The sequence below is a fragment of the Vigna unguiculata genome, chromosome 5 (assembly GCF_037176805.1).
Source record: "Vigna unguiculata cultivar grain cowpea cultivar isolate G323 ecotype 2 chromosome 5, ASM3717680v1, whole genome shotgun sequence".
NCBI lineage: Eukaryota > Viridiplantae > Streptophyta > Magnoliopsida > Fabales > Fabaceae > Vigna > Vigna unguiculata.
In genome coordinates, this window is record NC_140796.1 from 6,062,337 (window position 1) to 6,079,772 (window position 17,436).

The following is a 17,436-nucleotide window of genomic DNA, read 5'->3' on the forward strand; positions in this document are numbered from 1 at the left end:
TCCCATTTTCATTCTATTAGAATTAAGGCCAAAGGCCAAATGTCTGACTTCAGAAATTATCAATTGATTTAGCCAACACTCCACCAAAATTATTCACACCCAGAGTAAATCTTGTTGGAAAAAACTCACACACACTAGAAGAATGCAATGTAACTCATTGTGGTATTTTTTTATTGATGGAGAATGCACTATTATATAGCCAATTACAAACCAAACTAAATCTTTATCTAATCTAATCTTATCTAATACCCCATATTATTAAACTAAATCTTATATACTCCAACTAACTAAAATAACAACTAACTTAAATCTAATTAACCGAATATAAAATACCCTATCACTTTACTAAATAAAAACAACCCTATAATCTAAAATATAATTTAAATATTATCTAACAAAATTAAAGATTATCTAACAAAATTAAAGATTATCCAATAAAACTCCCCTATAATCTTAAATTTTTTTCTTCTCTCGTCTCGAACAATCTTCTATCTCCATAGCCGACTTGCTTTTCTCTTTAACCGACTTGATCTTCTCTTTGTCCAACTTGATCTTCTCTTTGACCGACTTCATCTTAACCTTGGCCGACTTACCCTTTGTTGGGTTCTTTGTGGTCTTTGTGGTCGACTTGCCATTAACCGTGTTCCTCTGAATAGGTCGAGTTCTCTTTAAGAGATCGGAAAATTTCCACGCCTTCACACCAAACTTATCATCCATTCCAAGTCGCCACTTCTCATCTTGCACCTCCAATACAACTCTCAAATCCTTCTCGGCACGCAACTGCTCTTGCAAACTTAACACTTCTTGTTCGTCTTCTTCAAGATCCGAGCAATCCACACTCCACGAGCTATCCGAGCTATCTGCACGTCTTAACGACCTCTTCATGCTACTGGTTTGATTTATGATACTCAACCTTCTTGCCGACTTCTCCACTTGTTTATGCTCATCCCTCGAGCTACATCCCATCATCAATAACACTGCTTCTTCTTCAACTTCTTCGGCAAGATTGGTTGTCATTTCTCTTTCTAATCGCACTGCTTTAATTTGCTTACCTGTCTCTTTCTTCACCACCTCGTTCCGAACAGATCCTGCACCACCTTCATTGTCCACACGTTTCAAACACCTTTTCTGCAGGATGCTCAACTCCAATTTGTACATCCTATTTTTCTTCTTTTCTACCCGGGCTGCTAGCCGATCGTGCTTGTCCTTCAAGTACAGTACCTGGTTCTTTATCATAATCGAGTTTCCTTTCTCCACTATCTAACCTATACTCAAAATATTACTCTTCAGCTCAGGAACATAGTAGACATCCTTGATTTCTCCAACCCGTCCATCCTTCTGCATGTGCCGGATTGTTCCACGCCCTTTAATCACTATCTTGGAATCATCTCCACATGACACTAATTCGGCCTCCACCTTGGTGAGTTCACTGAAGAAACTCTCATCTCCACACATGTGATTGCTCGCTCCTGTGTCCAAATACTAGACCAAGTTAAAACAACCTGGACTAAGCTTGTCACTTAATCTCCTTTCCTTCACACGGTCTGAATGCCACTCAGCTTCCGATTCACCGCTCTTGAGTTCAGTATTTGAGTTTTGCATCATCATTAAAATCCATATCTCTTCCTCGTCATCTTCCTCTGTGAGAATATTTTTCTCCTTTTTTTCCGATTGACAATATTTTGCTATATGACCGATTTTGCCACAGTTGTAGCAATATGCCAATCTGCATTCTCTTGCGTAATGGCCATACTTGCCACACCTAAAGCATTCCACTTTTGACTTCGACCAATCTCCTTGGCCCCTTTCTTGACCACGACCATGCCAATTTTGCTGCCTGGTTTGATCTGTGCTCTCTTCAACATCATCTCGGTCACATCCACCTCGTCCTCGACCACCTTGTCCTCTGCCACCTCGTCCTCTGCCACCTCGTCCTTTGCCTCCAGGACCTCAGCTCTGAGTATTCCGAGTTTCATCCAAATCAAGTTGCGCCTTTAGTGCTTGATCACGCGATTCATGCTTCTTCCTTCTCCTTTGTTCATGGGCCTCTAGTGACCCGACAAGTTAATCCATTGAGAGAACTGACAGGTCCTTCAACTCCTTGATGGCGCATACGATGTTCTCAAAATCATTTGTTAGTGATCTCAAGATTTTCTCCACAACCCGGCTTGCTGACATTGGCTCTCCATTCATGCCGAGTTGGTTGGCCACCTTCTCTACCCGAGTTATGTACTCGGTTACCTACTCTTTATCTTCCATCTTCAACCCTTCAAACTCTCCTCTGAGAGCTTGAAGTCAGACTTGTCTGACCCGGTCGTTCCCTCTGTATGCAACCTCCAGAATATCTCATGCTTCCTTTGAAGATGCAACATTTGCAATCTTCTCGAAGCCTGACTCGTCCACAACATTGTACAAGAAATACAAAGCCGACTTATCTTTCACTCGCGTCTTCTTCAACACGGCAATCTGGGCTACCGTCTGATTTGCGTCCTTTGTAGGTTCTTCGTATCCGCTCTCCACTGTATCCCAAATGTCTTGGGATCCCAGAAGGGTCTTCATCTATAGACACCAATTATCATAATTGGTTTTCTTCGTCAATTGCGGCACCGTCATACCATTCACAACTTTGGCCATCTCTCCTCTTTTTTCTTTCTCCCAAAGCACTCAAGCGCAGACTTTCTCTCTCTCTCTCTCTCTCTCTTCACTCGGTACTTAGAGCATAAAGCTCTGATACCATTTGTTGGAAAAAACTCACACACACACTAGAAGAATATGCAATGTAACTCATTGTGGTATTTTTCATTGATGGAGAATGCGCTATTATATAGCCAATTACAAACTAAATAATAACAAACCAAACTAAATCTTTATCTAATCTAATATTATCTAATACCCCATATTATCAAACTAAATCTTATATACTCCAACTAACTTAAATCTAATTAACCGAATATAAAATACCCTCTCACTTTACTAAATAAAAATAACTCTATAATCTAAAATATTATCTAAATATTATCTAACAAAATTAAAGATTATCTAACAAAATTAAAGATTATCCAACAAAATTGATTTAGCCAACACTCCACCAAAATTATTCACACCCAGAGTAAATCTTTTAGATCTGTGTAGAGAATCAAGAAAGCTATTGTCTTCTGTTTTCCAAGTTGAAAAATCTTTGTGCAAGACAGTGAGTGTTGCAGTGAGACCATTCAAGGAAAAGCTATGAAGCCCGGACAAGCTTAATCAATGGTGTGTTCTGTGTTCAACATTAGTCAAACTCTGACACTCGTACGACACATATTAGTAAGGTGTCCAATTTGAAAGAAATTTTTTTGTCTTTAACATGATTTTGAAATAAATCCAACAGAATGTTAATAACTACAAATTTAATTATTTTCTAAAAAAAACCCATAAACTTGTAAATTTATCACATAAGTTTCTATTATGATTATAAAAATAAGGAAAAAATATTATATAATCACCACTTTTTACTTTTTTGGATATTAGAAAGATAAATTAAATTTATTTTTGTGTTAGTTGACAATGTATTAATTAAAATTTTGAAACTAATATCTATATACATATGTCGTGTCCTGTGTTCTATATTTTTTAATTTAATCATATCTCCATGTCTATGTGCATATTGTATCTATCTCCGTGTCCGTATCCGAACTTCATTCAAGAAAAGTCAAGATACATAGTTTTGATGCATTTACCAATGATGCATAATAGAACCTGTGAGATTGTTGACAACAATTACCTGAACAACAATTGTTACAGATTCATATAATAAGATCAATTCACAGCAAGCAAATTTCAGGAAATGAAACTTGCCTAAAGAATATATAATGTAAATCCACGCGCGCATGCCCTCTGCTTTTTTGTTGCTTTTCATTCTTTTGTTTTTTTTCTCACATCTACTTTTTCTCTAGATTTTCCCTTCCAGTTTTTCATCTTTTCAAAATCAAATTGGCGTGAAAGGGAAAAGTTAAGGAATATTTTGGACAACTAGAGTAACTTCAATTTTTATCCCTTCTTCACTAAAACAATCTATTTTCTCTCTTGCATGTGGCCTTCTTTTGGTTGCATACAATTTTTCTACTCTCAAGATGGATCTATTCCTTTCTTTGTGGTTACGAATCGTACTTTGATCCTTGATAGAACTTTCCTTTTGTTTGTGTAAATAAAGTAATTATATGTTTTGAAGTTGTGTAAGGGAAAGCAGTGTTAGTAATCTTACTCAAGATAAGGAAAACTAACCATTGATATATTTTGATGTGCAAATTTTATTATGTTTATATTAATGGAAATTAGGATGCGTGAGGTGAATGTGAAATATTAAAATTAATTGCGATTCTAAGCGATAGATATACACAAAATTGATTTGAGATTTGATTATGCAAAGAGATGTTATTATTAGAATGATTAAACTGTGTAAAATTTTCATTGATTAATGTGGCAAAGTATGACATGAATCACTCCAACAAATATTTGATTAATGACAAATTTTAGTGACAAAAAATAATTAGTCATTATAGTGACCAATTTAGATATCAATCTATAAACTACAAATTATTGCTAACTAAAATAGTTTTAAAAAATTATAAATTATTCTTTAAATTGGTAATTAAAATAGTTTTTATTATTAATTTATCTCTAAATTGGTTACTAACATTAGTTACCTAAAATTTGACTACCAAAATAATTGGATTCTAAATTGGTCTCTAATTAGAAAATTGATTTCTAAAGATTCATTTTTTAGCTAATTCAATTTTTCCAAATTTTGTTGTTGGGATTTTGGCTGAAAGTTGGTTATAGAAAGATTTGAAATGAATACTACCAGATGGAAGTTAAATTTATATGAGATATGTGCTATATAAAAACATATTAAAGTTTAATCCTTTATTTTTTCGTTTATTTCCCTAAAATATCTATTTTTCAACATATGATTATAAACATTTACTAATATAACAAGAAAGTGAACAAGTTAAATCGAACTAAATAATAAAATTTAAGTAAAATTTAAAATTTAAGTTCAAGTAATTTAATAAATATGTAATTAATTTTAATATTTTAATTTAACCACTACTTTAACACATATCTTGTTTATATATATATATATATATATATATATATATACTTCACTAATTTGATGTTTAAAAATGATATTTAACAAAAAAAGGTGAGAAATAATTAAAAACTATTTATTAACTCTTTCTTGGTAGAGGGGAGAAGAAATTCAGATAAATAAAGCACGTGAAAATAAAAGAAAAAATAATAAGTGAGAAATAAAGTTAAAATAAAACATAGTGATAATATATTTATACATAATATATTATTTATGAATTTATTTTCCACATAAACTTATTTTTAAAATATTACATAAATAAATCTTTTCAAATTTTATTTACGCAAATAAACTCATTTAGCATTTACCAGTTAAAATTCAATAGTGATAGTCTGCATCAGAATACCTATAAATTACTCGTTTGTGGAAGAATGTTGTTTAAATGTCAAAATTTGACTTTCCGAATTTACAAATAGTAAAAGAATGTATTTGTATAAAAAAAATTTGAAAGTGATTATTTGTTTAATTTAAATAAAATAGATTTATATCTGAAACGAAAAACTCTAACTATATATAACATATAATTACGTATAATTTTAAGATTTATTATATTAAATATAGTTATCTTGTCCATCTTCACACACAAGTGCTCAAAGAATTTGTAGTAAATAGTCCTTAAAGAATTCACAACAAATCATATCTTAGAAATTGAAAAGGAAAGTATTCAACATAGATCGTAAAAACATACTTTACAACACTATATAAGAAACGGATATTAAAAATGGTTATGGTTACAACAGGTGGTAGCAGCCTGAAAGACGATATTATGCGTTTATATCAACCAGTTCATCTGCTAGTTGGAACTCCAGGAAGAATATTAGATCTTGCAAAGAAGGGTGTTTGCATTCTGAAGGATTGCTCTATGCTTGTTATGGATGAGGTAGTTACATTTCTCTTGAAATTTACTAAATGGTAGAGATACATTGGCTAATTTATACTTTATGAAGCATTACAAAAGGGATTGAAGATGAGGTTAAGAAATGATTGGATGGTGTAAGCAGAAGCAATGGCTTTGTTTTGTTGCGGCTCTGATTCATGTTTAAATATTGCGCCAATGATCTTTTCCTTTGTTTCCTTTACATATTCATTTTCTGGAACTTTTAACATGAATTCCTCCGATATTCATTTACTTGATGAATTTAGTTGGAGCAAAATGTTAGAATGTTTACTGGATGGTGATGTACGAAGAGATTGACATGGTATATGTCATGTTTCTTGTTCTTAGGTTTCTTTGTTTCCTCATTTGTATCTGTAACTTCTGCGCCAATAATGTATTGTTTGTTTACCAAACCAAAAAAAAGGACAATAACGAGGTTTTATATAATTTTCTCTCAGGCTGATAAGCTTCTCTCCCCAGAGTTCCAACCTTCCATAGAACAGCTGATTCAATTTCTTCCTGGAACCCGTCAAATTCTGATGTTTTCTGCTACGTTTCCTGTTACTGTTAGGGACTTCAAAGATAGATATCTACGTAAGCCATATGTTATTAACCTTATGGATGAGCTAACTCTGAAAGGTATTACACAATATTATGCATTTGTGGAAGAGAGGCAGAAAGTCCACTGCCTAAATACTCTTTTCTCTAAGGTAATCTATGTGAAGATACTCTGGATTTTCCGTATGCCATCTTTGAATGTAGTTATAACAGCAATATCTATTTCAGCTTCAAATAAACCAGTCAATCATTTTCTGCAATTCCGTGAATCGGGTTGAACTTCTTGCCAAGAAAATCACTGAACTTGGGTATTCGTGTTTCTATATCCATGCAAAGATGTTGCAAGACCACCGTAATAGAGTATTTCATGACTTCCGCAATGGGGCCTGCAGAAATCTTGTTTGTACTGGTATGTTGCGGGCACTTTAGCATCCTGCTATAAATGAGCATAGATTCTTTCTTTTCATTCTGTTGATTGCCGTGCTATGCCTATTTCCAACTGTTATATTGTTTCAGAAATCAGTTTTGAGTGGATGATGAATAGTATGATATTGTATATATGTTTGGTTAGTGTAATTGATTAATGCGGTGGTGGTATTCAGTAATATTTCATGGAATTTGCTAATTTTTTTAGGTTATTGTCCCTAATAATTATCACTATAACTTTTCATCTGTTTCCCTTGTTCTGAAACATTTACAGATCTCTTCACTAGGGGAATAGACATCCAAGCAGTGAATGTTGTTATTAATTTTGATTTTCCCAAAAACTCAGAAACCTACCTACACAGGGTATGTTCTATACTCAATTTCTGCTTTCTCTCCAATGGGACAAAGATTCTGTGTTCTTATGGATGTTCTGTTATGCAGGTTGGTCGTTCAGGGAGGTTTGGGCACCTAGGTTTAGCGGTGAACTTGATCACCTATGAGGATCGCTTCAATTTGTACGTATTGGTTAGATGTGACTTCCAATCAGAATTCCTATAAATTTCTCATGGGTTTCCTTTTATCTTTTCCAGATATAGAATTGAACAAGAACTTGGCACTGAAATAAAACAAATTCCGCCACACATTGATCAAGCAATATATTGCCGGTGATTGGTGATAGATACCTTGATTGTATTCACAACTGTGGTGAGTAATAGGAAAATTTTTAGTTTCATACTTATAATGACCATTATTGTTCTGATGATATTTCAACAATGAAAAGTCTGACACACCTAATGTTTATTACTATTGCACTTTATTGAAGCAAGAGGTTGCAATGTATAATTCTGATTTGTGTTCATGTATATCTTTTTTACAGGTAGGTGTGAGTGTTGGTGAAGCAGGTGTGAATACTTTGTATTAGGATGCACTATGAAAATAGGGGAATTGTCAGACCCTTTGTTGAATGTTTTTTCGTTAATTTCTGGGTTTTGAGAGCTCTTAAACACTATGATTAGGACTTTCAGAAATGTTACATAAATGGCGGGTCCAGTTTGGGTTTTGATGGTTTACATTTGCAGGTGTTGTTACTCCAGACTTTGATTTCCTCAGTAATCCTTTTAACTGTTTACTTGGGAATGTACCTTACTATCAAGACGTCCGTTTTTGATTCTAGAATAATATGCTGTTTGTTTTGCCAATGTTTTTGCAGTAGTCACTATTGGCAGTCAAGGTCTTCAATTGGTAGCATAATGGTTTTTGCAATTAATAGGTTTTGGTATTCTTTGTAAATGAAGGATTTGCCCTTAACATCAACACTTTTTCATTGTCAATAATGACTTTGGAGAAGTAGGATTCATCAATTTCTTTGAAAGAACTGACTTCACGAGGCGTATTTGCTGCTACTTGTAAAATAATAAGAAAGGGTAATGAAATAAGTTGGAGTAAACCTTAGTTTTGTTTACGAAATTGTGAGATGCTCACAAGCTTATTCCTTTAGAAGGAAAAAAAATGAAGCCTCCAAGATGTATATACAGTAATTGATTTTGATAAATGTTGCAGTTTGATAAAGATTACAACTTTTAAAATAAATCATGAGATGTAATTTCTAAAATTTAGTTGATTTTTGTCCTTCAAGTGGTAGAATGATATTAGAATCAAACCATAATTAAGTAATAAAAACAACAAAAGTTAGTAAATAATCTTTAGTTTTCAAATTAACACCAGAAAAAAGTTAGTAAATTCATTTATTCAAAAGTACTACTATTTATAAATTTGAGGTTAAAATATTCTATTTTGTCATCGTTTTTTATCAAAATCTCAATTTGGTCCTTATATTTTTATTAGTCTCAATTAGGTTTTTATTTTTATAAATAAGTAGTAATTTAGTCTTTTTCGTTAGTATGGAAATAACACCATTAAGTAGCTGTCATGTGTCAGCTTCTTGTTTTTTAAATTTTTTTAAATATTTATACCACGTGTTACGTCTGTAGTGTGTCACATGTCAATCTAATACGGTGACATGTGTCAAGTTATTCTATAAATTTCAATTTGGTTATCATATTTGTTAATTTGATTTGATTTTAGTTCAAAATTTTTTAAAAATTTTTAATTTCATATGCTCTAAATTTAAACCAAACTTAACTTTTATATAGATATTATATTATTTTTATTAAAATCGATATTTCTATTAAATATTTTAATAATATTAAGTTTATTTATAATTAAAATTTTAAATGTATTTATTTTAATTTATTCTAAAATTATTTTAAGATTTTACATTTGAATTTATAAAATTGTTAGTTTTAAGTCAATTCTAAGATTTGTATAGAAATTGTTGAAATATAATGTTATACAAATATTTTGAATATAAATTTATCAATCTATATATTTATAATTTTAAAATAAAATTTAAATAGAGTTTAATGTAAGATATATATTTAAATAAACTTAATATTGTTAAAAGTATGTAAAAGAAATATCACTTTTAATAAAAATATCATCATATATAAAAATTAAATTTGGTCTAAATTTGGAGTACATAAAATTGATTTTTTTTTTAAAAATTTGGACTAAAATCAAATCACATTATCAAATATGGAGACTAAATTAATATTTCATACAATAATTTGACACGTGACACTATATTAAATTGACACGTGACACACTACAAAGGTGACACGTAGCATAAATATTTTTTTTAAGAATTTAAAAAAAATTAATTTTAAAAAAAAAAATCAAAAAAATAAGAAGCTGACACGTGTGATACTTACTTAACATGTTAGTTCCATACTAATGACAAAGACCTAATTGTTATTCATGGACCTAATTGAGACCAATAAAAATAAGAAAAACTAAATTGAGATTTTAGTAAAAAACGAAAACCAATAAAATAATTTAACCTAAATTTTAAGGCAAGAATAATAATACTACCATCAACGTATTAAAGATAAAATTATATGAATTGTATTCTAATCTTTTATATAGAAACAAATAAAAAGATTTATACAATAAAAACTATAAAATACTAAAATTTTCTATTAAAAATAAAAAATATTATTTATAGACTTAAACATTTTGATAAAAATAATTATCTAATGTATATATAAATTAAACTAGAAAATTCGAGGGTCAATGGCTCCTAAGAACTCAGCTATAACACTTAACATATGATGACATCAGTTGAAATGATAATATTGGATGCAAATAACACAATCATGGGTCTGAAATGATAACATTGAAATCCTTGTATATAATAGATTCTCTCTTTCAGGGAAATAGAGGAATCAAACTTTGATTTGGGATCACTAAAGTCGTCGAAGGTACTCAAAGAATGACGTGAAACTTTTGTGGTGCAATTCCTTCCCTATGTATCAAGGATACTTTCCTTCAAAATCATTTTTAATTATTTAAGGTTATATTTCAATTGTTCAAAGCATATATATTAATTATTTGAGCTTCTTCCTAAGCATTACCTTTACTGCAATATTTGAATGTTTTTCCCAAATTTCTGTGACAAAATTGGATCCTTCTCTTCAAATTCCTGCAGGTGTTTGGTGAGATGTAACTCAAGTTCTCTTTCGTTTTCATAATATATATATAAATATAGACAGAGAGAGGTGTGTTTCTATGATTGATTATTTATAGCCAGATTTTTGTTTTTCAGTAACAGGGTGTATCAGAGTGAATACATTCCTACACCTACCTTTTCTTTGTTCGCAATTATTTCAAAGCTTCAACTCTAATTTTGTCATTTAACTTAATTAAAAATAATAGTTTTATATAATGCTTCTAAGTATTATTATATCATCATCTATAGCCAAATCCTTTTAGAGTTCAAACTTTCTACTGTATTTCATATCTTCGAATTAAATAATCTTGAGTGTACAATCTATGTTGACTTAGGAGAATAATGAAAATAATTTGTTAAGTTTAAATTATAATTTTAGAATGAATAAAATATCTAGACAAAATATATAGCTTATCTAGATAGAATACTTGGATAACATACGAAAGGTATTGGTTACAACTCCTATCAATAATGTTTTTATTTTAGAGATTTAAAACAAAATTTGAAAGATTAATGAATCTGTATGTATATATGATTGTATCATGAATTTGATATAAAAACCTATTTAGCTTTGTGAGTATTTGTTTGTTTGCAGTAAAATGTCGATTCGAACAAACAAGATGAAAGCAGTAGCTGTGTTGCTGAAGCAGTTGACGACAGCAAGGAGGAAATTCTATGAAAGGGGAAGAGATGAATCATTTGATGGGAAGTTGGAGAAGTTGAGGTTGGATCTGAACAAGATAAAAGATGTGTTTGTGGAAGTGAAGAAGAAGGAAGAAGAACTCCTTGACACATTAGCACAGGTGTATGACCATCTTCGCAAGTTAGAACGCGTGAAACTGGATGAAGACATGGATGGAATTTGTAATAGAATCAGAGATTCTGCTCTCATGTTGCTCCCAACGCTTGTTTTTGATGACTCATATAAAGACGATGATAACAAGGGTGGCAAAATATCTCACTCATCGGAAGACTTGTTGCAGCTCCAACATCAGAATATTTGGACTCTGGAAGATTATTACCGGTTACACGATCCATCAAAATGTTGCCTGTGGTCTCTCCTGATTTTCCCTGTGAACGCTGTGATAAGGAAAAGAAATGCAATTAATTTGTGGATTGGAGAGGGTTTGATTGGAAATACAGAGAACAAAACAGCAGAGGAAGAGGGCGAGGATGTGATTGATGATCTTTTGAAATGTGGTGTGATTGTACGCTGTGGCAATGGAAATGATCCCTTTGTCCATAGATTTCGAATTCTTCCAGGAGACCTTCATGGTGTGTCGAATTTAATTAGAGATTCAGAAAATATCATATCATCGCCGTTACAGCTTGATAGTAAAAAGGTTACAGTAGGTGGGGTTCATACAAAAAATGTGACTTTACGTAATATTTTTAATATTGGTGCAAGTTATCTGTATTTCAGCCCGCAATGGACCACTGAATTGAGGAATTTAGAGGTGCTTCAACTTGGGCGTTGGCAAGATTCAGCTTTGCATCACATTGAAGTTGGGAGTCAAGAATTCTTGAAAGATCTGAGATATCTGAAAGAGTTGAAGTATCTGAGTCTGCGTGGGATGTCGAGAATATTCGAGGTTCCATCCTCCATTGCAGAACTTGAGAAGCTACTGATTCTTGATGTGAAAGCATGCCATAATTTGGAAAGACTAACTGATGATATTTCATCAATGAAAAGTCTGACACATCTGATTATGTCTGATTGTTGCTTACTGGAGGGCATGCCAAAGGGGATTGAGAAGCTCACTAATCTGGAAGTACTCAAGGGATTTCTAATAAGTACTCCTGAAAAGACTCCTTGCAGAATATCAGATCTGAAAAATTTGGAAAAACTAAGGCGACTCAGCATACGTATTGGAAGTGAGGCCCAGATCAGGGATGAGGAGTTTGAAGGTTTGAAAGATTTTTTAGCACTTGAGAAGCTGAAGATATCTTGGAGTGTGTCTGATCCAAAGTATGCTAATATTGGTGTTATTTTGCCACGAGGTTTGAGAAAGTTTCATCTTGAATGTTTTCCTGGAAAGTTTTTGGAAAAATGTTTTCATGTGTTCGGGTTGAAATTGACGGAGCTAAAGATAACTGGAGGAAAACTGGAAAGTATGAAAGTAGATTTTAGTTGGTGGTGGAGAGTGGAAATAATGCGTGTGAAGTACCTTAAGCAATTGAAGGTGGACATAGACGATTTGAAAGCATTGTTTCCTGAGCTGAGATATGTAGAAGTTAAACAAGTCTCAAACATTTCATACGTTCCACATCAATGGACAGATGAATAGGACTTCATGCTGTAAAATGTTGTAAAATGTTGTGCATATTGTTTACTTCGTTCTCTGAATAATATTATGTTATTTACACTATGTTGTATATATAGAGTGAGCAAAAGTTGAAAACTAAAGAAACAATAAATATGAGTTGTCTCTGGTACTAAATCTTGTATCTCCCTGTTAAGTGCTTTGAATAATAATGTCTTCTAGATTGTCTCCTTTGCTAAAATAACAACTACAACTCTCGAAAATTCTAACAACTCAAATTCAATTCTTATCATTTAAGCTTTAGAATTTATTTTTCAACCCATACTTCTTCTCCCCTTCTCACCTTTCGAAACTAACAATACCTTTCGAAATTTTCAATCTAATTTATTATTACAAACCGACTTATATTAATTAAAATAGTATTACATGTTTCTTTATATTTTAAAGTATTCCTTTTAATAAATGTAAGCATTTTTTTAAATTTATTTTAAGATTATTTATTTAATTTTGGTATATTAATTAAAATAGTACAGTACAATAATTTTTCTGTTTTTATAAATAAATTGTAATATATTTGTTATATAGATTTAATTTTAATATATGTATATTAATTTTAATGTATGTTGTCTAAAATTTAATTTTGTAAAATAGAATCTCGTAGAATTGGTACTAAACAATAAAAAATATAATTATCTGTTTAAAATCAGTTTCGGACAGTAATTTAAAAAAATTAAATTAAATTTAAATATTTTTATGGATAATTAATACACATGAAAATATATTAATTACAAACAAAGTATTTTAATTTTTCTTAAATTATTCAGTAAAACATTTATGAAAACGTGGATTTGAAAGATATTACTTTATTTCATAAAAGCAATTTTGATTCTTATGTGTTCACATTTTGATTTCATATAAAATGTTATAAATAAACTTAATTTTAATTGTACAGTAAGTATAATAAAAAGATACTGTATCTGTATCTATTAATTAATTTAGATACAATATTTATTTATTTTATTATATATAGAGAAAGAGAGTTCATGTTATGTATTATATTATAAAAAATAAAAAGAAAACTACGGTAAGAAAATATTTTAAACATAATAATATAAGTCGAATATGATCTTCACATCACAATTTTGTACATCGCGTAATCATTTATATATTTAATTTTTGAGGAAAATGATATCAGATAACATAATAGAACTAAATTAATAAGAAAAAAAAAGTAAAATAATTATAATAAAATAAAATTAGATGAAACATAATACTAACTAGTAAAGTTTGGTACATAATATTAAAATTCAAATATTAAGTAAAAATAATAAAGTAAATAATTTTTTTTACATCATTATTAAAAGAAAAATGGAAAATTAGGATAAAAAAAATTAAATAATTGATAAAAAAATTAAGTAGTTTTAACTATTATCACAAAGATATAATGTAAAAGATCTATTGTTGAATTTATGATTTTTGTTTTAACTTTTATTGGGATAACAATGAGTCGGAAAGACGGACGATGGTTATCCGTTGTCAGACCCCAACACAAAAATCCAATACGTTATCCATCATGTTAACCATTTAAAAAATATTTATAAATTTTTTAAATTTCGTGATATCTTTTACACCAGAAGATATTTAAAAAGAAATATTTTTTAGATTTTTAAAATTAAATCTAAATAAAATTAAAAATATAAATAAATTATATAAATTATATTAAATATAAAATAAATTTTAATTTTAATTAATTAAATTTAATAAAATATAAATAAAATATAAGTTATTATTTAATTTTAGTTATAATTTTTTAATGATAATTGATAGATATAATTAAAAATAGTATAAATATTAAATTAAAATACGAAGACCAAATTAAAATTTTATGAAAAAAACGAATACTAACGAAATATCTAAACTTAAATATTAAATTAGTTGTACCTCATTACATGCAATAAGTAAGTAGATATTTCAAAGGGTTATTAAATCATATATTATAAAATAATATATCCATTTGAAATTTGAAATATCTACTCATTAGCCCTATGTCGATTGGGATACTTTAGTCATCCCCAATGTTTATTAGATTTTAATCATTTTAAATTATTTAAAAAAAAAATTAGAACATTCTAGATGCGTACAACACATCAACTAACCATTTTGAAAGTTTGAATCTAAGCATAATTATTTTGAAGCATTTATCACATACTCAAACAAGATTGGGATGACAAAACATTTTAGGCTTAAGTACGTGATAAATTTGGATACTTCTAGTTAAGTACGTATTAAATTTGTATTTTGATTGAGAATTTAATAAATTACAAAAAAATTAATTTTTTTTTTCAATTGTGTATATGCAGTTAACTTCTTTTAGTTTAATGATGTGGTAGTTAATTAACTAACGTTATTATTATCTTGTCATTATATTTTGTTGATTAGTCATTACATATAATTTTATTATATTAAAATTTTATAAATAATAATTTTGTAATTTATAATTTTAAAATTTGATGATTTTATAGGACTGAAATAATGATTATTGTCTAATTTTATAACAATCATATATATATATATGAATTAAATTCGTATTAAATTTTGTTTGAATAAATTTTGTAGACTCAATGTGGTACGCTTAAATAATTGGAGAGGGAATTGAAATTCCACTTTAACAAAATTTAAGAAATTTAAGCATACAAGATTTAAAAATACAAGATTTAAACGTAAAAATTTAGTAGTACAAAATTTATTCATACAAGATTTAATTTGAATAAACATATATATGGATGGTGATAGAGTAGACAATACTCATTGTAAAATTTAAAAATCATAAGTTTACATATGACGACAACACTCACTGAGCCAATATGATAAGATAATAGTTAAGTTGGTCACTCAACAACAATACATAAAGTTATATTTAATTGCGGATATTGAATTAAAAATTTTAATTTTATTGAGTACATAATATATTATAAAATTTATTAGAAACTTAATTAAAAATTTATGTATTTATGAAACTTAAAACATAATTAAACTAACAATTGAAATGTATTTGTGTCGATGTCTTTAACATCAACATTTTCTTCATTGTCAATAGTGATTTTGGGGAGGTAGGATCGATAAATTTCTCTCAAAACAATTGACATCAGTTGTTTATTAGTCAAACTTATTTGATGTTACTTGTATAATAATAAGAAGCAACAAACAACGACCTCTTATTCTATCTTGGTGCTTAAATAATTCTTGATTTTTGTCCTTCAAGGTAGAAACTATAAAATAATGAAATATTTTTTTAAAATAAAAACTAATATTTAAATTTTGGGATCACTAAAGTCGTCGAAGTTAAAGAATGACGTGAAACTTTTGTGGTGCAATTCCTTCCTTCAAATCATACTCAAACTGGAAATTATGATGCCATGATTTAGTTTCCCTCAGATGTCAACTATACTTTTCTTCACAACTATCTTTAATATCAGCTTATATTTTGTCGATGTTTTCCCCAAATTTCTATGCCAAAATTGGAAATTATGAAGTTTTATATGATGCCTCAAATGATTGTTATATCATTTTTTTAATGGAACTGCATCTACCACCTGTTGTCAGATCACTTCAAACTCATTTACTACATTGCATATCCTTTGAATTAAATAATCTTAACCGTAAAGTTTATATATGCTGTTTTATTTGTGGAGAAAAGAAAAGTTTCATTTGAACTTTTCTTAGTTATTCATATTATGTTTTCATAATATTCACCCGGCGGTATATGATATATTTAGTAATGACCAATTATTCATTCTTGATGATAGTCCTTATAAGCTTGATCTTATGTAACTTACTAAATTGTTAAGCTTTTCTCAATTACTCAATGAAATCTATTGTGTTAGAAAAATAAGGATGGTTTTGTTAAATCAATAAAAGATTAATTGATTTTTAGACATTTTCTTAAAAGCACTTGAATCAATAAGCACAACCTTTTTGATTGCTATGAGACAGCACTTGAAAATTGCATGTATAGTTCAACATGTATTTGTGTGATTCGTTCTTTGTGATTACAAAAGTTATCTACAAGACAACAAGATTTAAAGTGAATATCTATTTATAAAGTTTGCCAAAGAAGCTTATACTAGCCATCTATATGAATTTTTACATCTCAATCATTGTTGAAAATAATTAGTGTCAATCTAAGTTCCAAATGACAACGATAGATATCTTATACGAAAAAAATACCCTTAAACCTAATGCCTTGAGGTTTTCAAGTGTTGGATTAAATTCACATTTATAAAATCTCTCCCGATGAACCTCCTTAAAAAAAAACCTAATTTGAAAAAAAAATTAAGTTTGATTTTAACTTTAAAAAATTGTTGTTTTCTTTAACATTGTGTTCTGAACTAGAAAGTCTCAGTAGTGGGTATTTTAGAAGAAAGACAAACAAAATAAAGAGAGGTAGATTCTAAAAGTGTAATCTATAAAATCAACATCTTTTAAAACATCACCAAAACATATCATTGATCCCTCGGGTATTTTGGAGCTTTTATTCAAGATCAACATATTGATCCTTCATGTATTATGTATCATCTTCCTTTATGTTCTCTACTCATGCACGCTTTTGCTT

General features: G+C 29.5%; 2 protein-coding genes and 1 pseudogene across 3 annotated transcripts; 2 read left to right on the forward strand and 1 right to left on the reverse strand.

Moving 5' to 3' along the window:
- Nucleotides 1-1,482: 1,482 nt before the first annotated feature.
- On the reverse strand, nucleotides 1,483-2,634 carry LOC146886012 (uncharacterized; annotated as a pseudogene).
- A 3,218-nt stretch (nucleotides 2,635-5,852) lies between these two features.
- LOC114183072 (DEAD-box ATP-dependent RNA helicase 8) lies at nucleotides 5,853-8,064 on the forward strand. Its single transcript, XM_085673229.1, has 7 exons — nucleotides 5,853-6,011; nucleotides 6,467-6,718; nucleotides 6,795-6,975; nucleotides 7,267-7,355; nucleotides 7,434-7,507; nucleotides 7,583-7,697; nucleotides 7,870-8,064. Exons 1-6 carry the CDS (start codon nucleotides 5,853-5,855, stop codon nucleotides 7,659-7,661), a joined length of 834 nt encoding a protein of 277 aa, XP_085529355.1. The 3' UTR covers nucleotides 7,662-7,697; nucleotides 7,870-8,064.
- A 2,396-nt stretch (nucleotides 8,065-10,460) lies between these two features.
- On the forward strand, nucleotides 10,461-12,936 carry LOC114184100 (disease resistance RPP13-like protein 4). Of its 2 annotated transcripts, none has more exons than XM_085673217.1 (2): nucleotides 10,461-10,609; nucleotides 11,156-12,936. In XM_085673217.1, the coding sequence occupies exon 2, from the start codon at nucleotides 11,160-11,162 to the stop codon at nucleotides 12,846-12,848; it is 1,689 nt and encodes a 562-aa protein (XP_085529343.1). In that variant the 5' UTR covers nucleotides 10,461-10,609; nucleotides 11,156-11,159; the 3' UTR covers nucleotides 12,849-12,936. The 2 variants fall into 2 exon arrangements, with proteins under 2 accessions (XP_085529343.1, XP_027927142.1); XM_028071341.2 differs by having other exon boundaries at nucleotides 10,461-10,546.
- Nucleotides 12,937-17,436: the final 4,500 nt, after the last annotated feature.

Coding starts and splice junctions, on each gene's coding strand:
- LOC114183072 (XM_085673229.1), top strand. CDS start 5,853: ATGGTTATGGTTACAACAGGTGGTAGCAGCCTGAAAGACGATATTATG. Junction 6,012..6,466: donor CTATGCTTGTTATGGATGAG/GTAGTTACATTT, acceptor ATTTTCTCTCAG/GCTGATAAGCTTCTCTCCCC. Junction 7,508..7,582: donor TATGAGGATCGCTTCAATTT/GTACGTATTGGT, acceptor TATCTTTTCCAG/ATATAGAATTGAACAAGAAC.
- LOC114184100 (XM_085673217.1), top strand. CDS start 11,160: ATGTCGATTCGAACAAACAAGATGAAAGCAGTAGCTGTGTTGCTGAAG.